Here is a 9,529-nt window from a genome sequence, read left to right on the forward strand (position 1 = left end):
GAAAGCCCAAAAGATGAAGCCTGCCTCTGCATGGCTCTTGGCTCCTGCTGCTTCCACTGCAGTCAGTGGAATGCACTCAGTGGGACTTACAGTATTTAGAAATAAAATCACTGTGATGTGAAGAACCTTTATGAATTTTTAAAAAGCTTAACACAAAACCTTTACATTCTGTCTCAATAATGTAGCATGGAGTTATGGGCTCAGTGGGTAGTGAAAAGGCTGCTCTTAGTGCCACGCAGTGGCAAGAAAAGAGAAAGCATTTCAGTGAGGATGGATATTGGGAAACGGCACAGAGGAAAACATTTTAAAGCTGGAAAAGGAAAAACATATTCAACAATCAATTGGTGACAGGTATCACCTAAACTGGCCAAAGAGACATTCCATGCCATCTCTGCCATATTCAGTATAAACCCGAGAGATCACCAGGGTTAAGCTCTCTGTAATGCCCAGCATCCAAGGAAGACTCTGTTCTGCCTTTGATCCCAAATAGTGTGTTCCTGAATCCAGCCCTGGAATCCAACTCCTGACTCTGGTTCCAATTGCCCCTGAGTCCAGTCTGTGACTTCCCCAGCACCAATGATGTCAGTGAGGTAGGTGCCATTCAAGGGCTGGGTTCAGTATTGGTGTACATGTTTGTATATATGTCATTTTATTATTGTCATTAAAGGTTCTTTAGCTTTCCTTTCTGATCCATAAGTCTGCCTCACTTATTCCCTTTCTATTCCTCTTCATAAGGGAGTGGGGTTAATAGAGGACTTCTGTCACTGCTCTAGTGGCCAACCCAGCCCTAACCCTTGACAACTGCTAATGGTGGAGTAATATCATTGTATTGTACAAAAGCCTCATGGTGTTATAGGAACGAAATCCTTAGGAGCTGGGCAAAATGGTTCACCAGCACATAACTGCACAGAATCCATGCTGGGAAGGAGGGGTAGGGGGTGGAAAGTGGGTTTATTGCAATTTTTTTAAGCAAGAGGGAGCCTAAATGGCAGCCCTGACACAATCACACAGCTGAGGGTACCAAAGAAGTTCAAAGGCAATCCTGGTGAGACCAGCCCTGCAGAGCTGTGGTGGCACACACGTGGGGTTAGGCTGCAGCCCTTGTCAGCTGGAGCTTGGCAGGCTGCATCCACGAGATGTTGCTGTATAAAAGGAGCCTCCAGCTGATTCATGGCTCCAGTAGCATTTTCCCTTGCATAGTCTCTGCATTGGGATGAATATTGAGCATTTTGGCTAAGAATAGAATTTTAAACAGCAGAGAAAGAGAGAAACTACTCAATAGGAGTTAGTGGGAGCTGTTAAACCCAGGCTTTTCCACAAAGGAGCAGAAATTAACATTCCAGACGGGGAAGTTTGCAGAGAAGGATTTATTTTTACAGCCCAGTATGCTTGTAAACTGCATGGTGGTACATGGAAGAAGTGAAGGGATCCATATCACTAGCATATGGAGCACAGGCTTCTTTCTGTGAGCAGCTTGACAATTATCTGGCTGCTTTCTGCTCAAAATATTGGTGACAGCAGCAAGTCAGAGCTGCCACAAAGATGACAAATTCTTTGAAGTCCACTTGGGAATCACCGTTTTCATCCAAGTTCTTGAAGACTCTCTCAATAGCATCCTTGTCCTTCCCTGACTGCAAAAGCAAAAGAGCAGACTGAGGTGAGAAGGGAAGGAAATGGTGGAATCACCATCCCTGGAAATGTTCATAGAAGTAGACATGGTGCTTCAGGACAGAGTTTAGTGGGCTAGTGGTTGGACTTGATGATCTTAGAGATCTTTTCCAACCTTAATGATTCTGCTCTATGATTCTGTGAGAACTGGCACAACCCCCAACACAACAGCATTGCAACTCAGCCCCTGAACAAGAGCCTTGGAGGAACTCTGGGCTCTCACTGAGGCATGTGGAGAGCACCTGGGGAGCATGAAGTGGACAGCAGCTCGGCTGTATTCTGCTTTTCTCTGAGGCACTGTGACTGAGTCACCTGTGAGGTGGGAGTGTGATGGAGGTGTAACTGCTCTTGCACGCAGCCCTGCCATAGGCCTGCCCTGAATGTCAGGTTATCCTCTTTCTGCTAGTGAGACCTTTATTTTTTTTGCATCTCTTTGCTTGTTTTGTGCATTACATCTCTGGGTACAGAGCCACGAAGTTCCTTCACTGTGTTTGGCTCAGGTCCAGCACGGGACATGAGACAGTGTGGGGCTGTTCTACCTCCACCTGTCTGTCTCGGTGGGAGCTGCACATTTCCTCCTCTGGCTGCCTGAAAAGCACATCCCTCTCATGGGAGCTCAAGCCACCACTGGCCTCAGGCCCAGGCTTGGTGGCTTTGGGTAACAGCAGAACCAAGTTTGTGTTCCAGCATCCTCATGGCATGGATGCAGACCCATACCTTCCAACCTTGCCCATCACCTCCCCTCCCCAAGGGCTTGTGCTCCTGGGTTTATTACACCTCAGAGCTGTGGTCAGGCACTGGCACTGCCCTATTTTCTACATTTAAACCAACAATTGTCATGTTTAAAGCTGTGACATGCAAAGCCCTGAGGACATCGCCCAGCTGAACTAAATGCTGCACATTCCCATCCTCTCCCTTGGAAAGGCTTGGCTGGAGCTACAGCACTTCGCAGCTCTGCAAAACAATGCTTTCCTGGGCCAAATGCCAAATTTAAGCCCCAGAAAACACTGGTGCCCCAGCAGAGGTGTGGATGGCCTCAGGAGTGCTTTGAGCAGTTCTTCTGCCCTTGGTGCCCAACACGAGATGCTCACAGGAGCTGGTGTCTGGGGAGGCACCTCCTGAAGCAAATGTGGTGCTGAGCTTGAGTTATGGAAGTGGAAAAGTAACAGAAAAATCTTTTTCTTTCTAAATTGTCATAATTCTGATGGACTGGAGATGTTTAAGGCCAGATTGGATAAGGCCTTGGGCAACCAAGTCTAGCTGGGAGGTGTTCCTGCCCATGGCAGGGGGGTTTGGGTCGATGACCTTTGAGGTATCTTCCAACCTAAGCTGTCCTACGATTCTATGACTGACTGAACCAGTATGTCTGGAGGCTGATACTGAGGCTTTCTGCTAGGCTTGCTGTTGAGCAAGGCATCAGCCAAGTAAACACTGATCATATATTTTAAAATTTTACCAACATATATGTATAAAAAAAGGAAGAGTCTTTTCTACAGTAGTTGCCAGGAGGGCTTTGTTGTCCTTGCACCAATTGTCTCCAGTGATTTTAGACAACACAGTCCTGAAATAAACAGGGGATGGCAGTAGAGACCTATCTAAGATAGGGAACAACCCTGTGGGTTTTGTTGAAGCTAGACAGAAAAATAAATCTGGTATTTTACTAGAAAGAAATGATACAAACCTTGGGAAAATGCCCAGGAATTTAAAATAACAAGTACCTTCCTTGTAATCCGAGGGCATTTCTTGATCATAGTCTAGTTAACTGCATGTCTCATTCTGCAATTTCACATTTCACTTTAGATGCACCTTTGAAACCACAAAAAAACCTGAACCACTTCCCTAGATTTGACTGAAGAATGTGACTGGAAAGCTTTATTCCTTTACACTTCACAAATTACCATCAGTTTTCATTTCAGAAGCTAATATTTTTAACTGCTTAGTGAAATATATGAGCTGGTTTTAGCCTCTGAATTACTTCTGAAGTGCAGATGTGGAAATTAGTTCTTGGAGACTCTTTTGTCAGTGAGGCCAGACTTTTGATCCAGTGGCATGGATTTATATCTGTCTCTGATTGATTCAAGACCTTTCCAGATGGAATTGTAGCAGAAGAGAACATTCAGCTAATTATCCTCCTGGAAGACTTCAGTTTTTCCAGCACTTGCAGGAAATAAGTAGAGTCAGTAAGAGCAGCTGCGAAGAATGGGAAGAAGGTGGTGCCTGGCCAGTGAATGTGGTCAGGAGCAACCTTTGAGCATCATCCCCTTTCTGCAGCAGCTCCCCAATTTCATTTAGAGCAAATGTGAAGTTTCTGGGGGATTTCCACCCATGTGAGGTTGTTGCTGGGTTTGTTTTTCCGTATATGGAAGTGCTGTAGGTACCATACAGCTCCACAATCAGGAACAGGATGCTTCCTATGTCCCTGCTGGGTCATAACCACCCAGCAGATTTTTTAGAGAGTTTTTCTGGAGATGTCTTTATCTGGTTCCCTAAAGCCACCTGGGTTCTCATTCTGGATATTGCACCTGTGTTGTATTTGCAAGTCATGAATCCAGCAGGCATGGATTTCATGTGGTGAATTCATAGAGCTTGCATGGAAAGGTACTAAATTGTGTGAAGTGCCCTGGCTGAAACAGTTACAAACTCAAACAATGCCAGATACAAAAAGTGGTCATGAGAAACATTTTGTTCTAGGCTTTTGCAGTCACAGATATTAACTATACAGATAGCTACACACACATTAGAACAGAATAGAATTAACCAGGTTGGAAGAGACCTTTGAGATCATTGTGTCCAACCTATCACCCAACACCATCTAATCAACTAAACCATGGCACCCAGCACCCCATCCAGTCTCTTCCTAAACACCTCCCAGTGATGGTGATTCCAGCACCTCCCCAGGCAGCCTATTCCAATGGGCAATCATTCTCTCTGTGTAGAACTTCTTCCTAACGTCCATCCTAAACCTCCCCTGGTGCGGCTTGACACTGTGTGCTCTTGTTCTGGTGCTGGTTGCCTGGGAGAAGAGACCAACCTCTACCTGTCTACAACCTCCCTTCAGGGAGTTGTAGAGAGCAATAAGGTCTCCCCTGAGCCTCCTCTTCTCCAGGCTAAGCAACCCCAGCTCCCTCAGCCTCTCCTCACAGGGCTGTGCTCCAAACCCCTCCCCAGCTTTGTTGGCCTCCTCTGGACATGTTCCAGCAACTCAACATCTTTCCTAAACTGAGGAGCCCAGAACTGGGCATAGGACTCAAGGTGTGGCCTGACCAGTGCTGAGGGCAGAATGCCCTCTCTGCTCCTCCCTGCTCCTGCTGGCCACCATTACTCCTGTGTGGAAAGAACAAAATATTTTAAAGTGTTTGCTCTAGAGTTTCAGTGAAGGGGAGCAAATAAAAGAAACATTTCAAATTGAAAACCATTTTGTCTCCCAGGGAGAGAAGCTTTTTGCTAGAATATAGTAAGAGTTTTGAAAACCTGCTAAGAGAAATTTTGTACACATCTATCTATCTATCTGTATCTCCTGCTTAAATGCACCTGATGATTCCACACTGGAAAATACTTGTTCAGGTCTTTCTTTTACTGTTAAAGACAACCAGTTTGCTCTGGGTTCATCTGTTTTCTTCTTTGTGCATCGTTTTGATGAGCATAGTGAGCATGCAGTACAAATACCTGAAGTTTATAAACATTTGAGATTCCCCACCTTCAATCTAGATCCTCCATTGCCAACAACACAGCTAACTTTCACAGCAGCTGCGAGAGGATGTGAGCTGACAGTTCCAGGTAGTACTAGGAATAGGTGTGTTCTGAAGATGAAATCCAATCTGTTTCAAAGGCATTGTCCTGATAATGAATTCAGTATACAGAGAATAGCCTTGAATATTAGAGTCAGTTTTAGGCAGTATGTGCAAAGGGGTTGTTGGGGTTTTTTTACTGACAATTTTTCTACAAACCACTGCACATTTCCAGTTCTAGTTTTCCCTGTAATGTACTAAAAGCTCTGTCTGAAGGCAGCCCTTGCACCAGCTACACAGAAATGATGCCGCGCTCTTCTCTTACCGAGAGGAAGTTTGGGAGCTCTCTTTCCAGAAGGGTCTTTAGTTCTGCTTTGGAGAGGGTTTGCCTGTTGCCATCACCCTTTGCATACTGGTCAAAGACAGCAATAGTCATTCCCATCGCAGTTTCCAGCTGAGACATGTTGCTGCTAGAGTCGGGCTTTCTTCTGACCAGGAACAGCCTCAGGGCTCTGGCAGAAGATGGAGACTGGTCTCACCCTGAGGTTCTTTATGCACCTGTCCCATCCAATCAGTGGTCATACACCAAGGGGAGAGTTATGCCTTGGCAAACATCCTTATCTGAGCATTGTTTGGAACACATGCCTCTGTGCTGACAGCTATTCAACCCCCAAGTTTTATCACCATGGTGTGACCAGTACAACCAGTTGCTCACCAGTAGAAACCAGCCTCTCCTTCAAGACACACAGTGTGACTAACAAACGAAAATCAGATTTTGTTCCTCGCTGTTTGCTCAAGAATCAGATTTGTTCCTTTAGATATCCCCAGCTAAGCAGAGGAATTGATAGCCCAGCTTCCTCCTAGACTGCTCTGGAGGAAGAAGAACATCTCACGTCTTCACTACCACAGTTAGGACCCTGCAAGGTGCTGCCCTGTGCCAAGCCAAGAGCAGACACAGGCTATGCACTGCCACGCCATGGACCTTGCTGCAGACCAGATGGCTCGCTAGTACACACTGGGGGTGACATTCACTGGAACAAAGTAGGGAGGACTGAGATAGCTAATTTAGTTCCCCTGAGCTTGTGCTCAGGCCAGAGTGGATGTCTGAAAAGTCTGATGAACCAACATCTCTCCAGGGCCAGTCAAGTGAGCCTTGCAGGGCTGCTCCACTGAAAAACTTGCTCAGATTGGGCTATCTGGAGGGAAAAATCTGATACTTGAGCAAACAGCCAGTATCAAAATTCATCTTGATCTGCAGTGAAATAACTTGTTATTTGCTTTAGGCAGTGCCAAACCTTGCAATAAAATGGACTGTACTGGAAACAAAAAGTCCCTTTGAGGTCCGGTGGTCCTCTGTGGCTTCTAATAAACTTTGTGATCGGTTTCAAAAATGTTTTTCTCCAACCATAGAAACACCAAACACACTGTACCCACACCTACACACAACAGAACTGTTGGAGGGTCTGTGCTAGGAGCTGAGCAGTACATGGACCGTATTAGCTCAGGTGTCGGAAGCTGATCAGCTACAGCCACACTGAAATTTGAGCAAGCTAAAGTGTCTGGCCAAGCAGCAGGGTGACTGGGCTCTGTCAAACTCCAGATGGCTGTGTTAGACCTGGAGGAACTTATTAAAGGTGAGTTACCTCTACACTAGAGTCTGAAGAATGCACACGATGAGCAAATTATTTGGGAGGCTCAGGGGAGACCTTATTGCTGTCTACAACCATCTGAAGAGTGGTTGTAGCCAGCAGGGGGTTGGTCTAAAGTTCTACATTAGAAGGCATGTTGAAAACTGTGAGGTTCCTTCAGAAGATGGAACAAGAAGAGAACAAACAATTGGCTCTAGTTAACTATGAAAACAATCTGATGTTTTCATATACACATAACAGCAGTGCAAAGAACTTACCTTTGTTCTTTTCTGTGACATGAATATTGAATATGGCTGCCAAACTAAAATCAAGTCCTCTCTCTGAATGAAACCTGGCAAAATAAAACCGTCTACTTCACAAATTCTCATGCCTTTGAATCATTAATATTGGTGTTAGTTATAAAGAACACAGAAAAACCCCCAACTGCTCTGAAAAGGCAGAGGGGGAGAGGGAGATCATCAGCTTCAGTCAGCAGGGTGTGTCAGTGTGTCCACACCTTCACCACATGACCTGGCAGAAAAGATGTCCTCATTCTCAACCCATTTTCTTCTGCAGACACAGGTGAGACACAATTTTTGAGAAGGCAGCTCCAAAAGTGTTAAACCACAAAGCACAGGGCTGGGGCTTCTCCTCCCTGAATGGTCACCATGGCAGCACTGCCTGGTTGGCTTTTTTCCTTTCCCATTGTATTTGTATTCATGGATTTGCACACACCCCCACCAGTACTGCACAGGCTTTGCAGTTCACACTTTTTGTATTGCTTAAATATTTACTTACACATTGTTTTTCATTTAAAATACCAGCTCTGTGCACAAGCCACAGACTATTACAACTGTTTGCAGAGCACAAATAGGAGGAGCACACAGGAGAGCAAGCAGTATTGTGATGCCAACCCATCTGTCCAGTTCCCCAGTGAGATAACACATTCTTCTGTGGGCTTGTTTCAATTTTATGTTATCATTTTCATGTAAATGGTAGAATATTCTTCTTTCAGGTTTCTTCCTTCAGAGAATGGTACAGGCAACAACTTGGAGGAGACAGTCCAGAGAAGGGCAACAAAGTTGGTGAGGGGTTTGGAACACAAGACCTATGAGGAGAGGCTGAGGGAGCTGGGGTTGCTTAGCCTGGAGAAGAGGAGGCTCAGGGGAAACCTTATTGCTCTCTACAGCTATCTGAAGGAAGGTTGTAGACAGGCGGAGGTTGGTCTCTTCTCCCAGGCAACCAGCACCAGAACAAGAGGACACAGTCTCATGCTGCACCAGGGGAGGTTTAGGCTGGAGATCAGGAAGAAGTTCTACAGAGAGAGAGTGATTGTCCATTGGAATGGGCTGCCTGGGGAGGTGGTGGAGTCACCATCATTGGAGGTGTTCAGGAGGAGACTTGGTAGGGTGCTTGGTTGCATGGTTTAGTTGATTAGGTGGGTTAGATAATGGGTTGGACACAACGATGTTGAAGATCTCTTCCAACCTGGTTTATTCTATTCTAACTGATCTATTCTATTCTTGAGGGTTTATACAGAAATAGGTCTTGGGCCAGAAGTTTAAATTACGAATGTGATACAAATATGGACTGTTACACACAAACTTTCCAAACCCCATTCAGATACACTCATTTTTTTGTGTCCAGATGTTCGGGCTTACAGGAGATTTGTGCTGATTTTCTCTTTCAAAAGTCTGAATAAATACATTTCTCAGCTCTACTCTAAAAGCCATTTGTGTCACAGCCAGCTGAACAGCAGAAATGGGATAGCTGAAATGTGAAACTTTTGTCAGAACTTATCATCCATTAAGTTTATTGCAAAAGGTACAGGAATTTACATGAGAAGGACTTGGTGACCATTTCCAAAGATCTGGTAAATATCTGAAGAGAAGGTGCACAGGAGGAAGAAAACACAACCTGCAACGATGAATTTGCTGCTTTTCTTAAGTTGTATCTTGGCAGCAGGATGCAAAGGAGCTGGGAATGTTTAGCCTGGAGAAGAGGAGGCTCAGGGGAGAACTTATTGCTCTCTACAACTACCTGAAGGGAGGTTGTAGCCAGCAGGGGGTTGGTCTCTTCTCCCAGGCAACCAGCACCAGAACAAGAAGATACAGTCTCAACTGTGCCAGGGGAAGTTTAGGCTTGAGGTGAGGAGAAAGTTCTTCACAGAGAGAGTTGTTCACCATTGGAATGGGCTGCCCAGGGAGGTGGTGGAGTCACCATCCTTGGAGGTGCTCAAGAGGGGATTGGACGTGGCACTTGGTGCCATGGTTTAGTCATGAGGTCTGTGGTGACAGGTTGGACTTGATGATGTTTGAGGTCTCTTCCAACCTTGGTGATTCTGTGATTTTCCCCTCTGCAAGAGGGTAACCTCTGAATGGTGTACAAGAATTGCAGAATTACCCAAAGCCTCAAATGTTGTTCATTGATTGTTTGTTGAACTTAAGAGTATCAATGCATTTCATTTGCTAAAGAGCAAGGTTTTCCTTTGCACTGCTTCTGAAA

At 45.3% G+C, this 9,529-nt stretch overlaps 1 protein-coding gene across 1 annotated transcript; it reads right to left on the reverse strand.

Annotated features, from left to right (window-relative positions):
• Positions 1-1,446: 1,446 nt before the first annotated feature.
• On the reverse strand, positions 1,447-5,859 carry S100P (S100 calcium binding protein P). Its single transcript, XM_009904198.2, has 2 exons — positions 5,722-5,859; positions 1,447-1,631 (listed from the first exon to the last, which is right to left on the reverse strand). The coding sequence occupies exons 1-2, from the start codon at positions 5,857-5,859 to the stop codon at positions 1,482-1,484; spliced, it is 288 nt and encodes a 95-aa protein (XP_009902500.1). The 3' UTR covers positions 1,447-1,481.
• Between the last annotated feature and the right edge of the window lie 3,670 nt (positions 5,860-9,529).

Source organism: Dryobates pubescens, chromosome 23 (assembly GCF_014839835.1).
Source record: "Dryobates pubescens isolate bDryPub1 chromosome 23, bDryPub1.pri, whole genome shotgun sequence".
In the NCBI taxonomy this organism is placed as follows: domain Eukaryota; kingdom Metazoa; phylum Chordata; class Aves; order Piciformes; family Picidae; genus Dryobates; species Dryobates pubescens.

What these genes read in the sequence shown, in the direction of transcription:
- S100P (XM_009904198.2), bottom strand. Translation starts at nt 5,859, where the DNA reads ATGTCTCAGCTGGAAACTGCGATGGGAATGACTATTGCTGTCTTTGAC. An exon ending in AGCTCCCAAACTTCCTCTCG is followed by an intron (nt 1,632 to 5,721) that starts GTAAGAGAAGAG and finishes TTGCTTTTGCAG; the next exon opens with TCAGGGAAGGACAAGGATGC.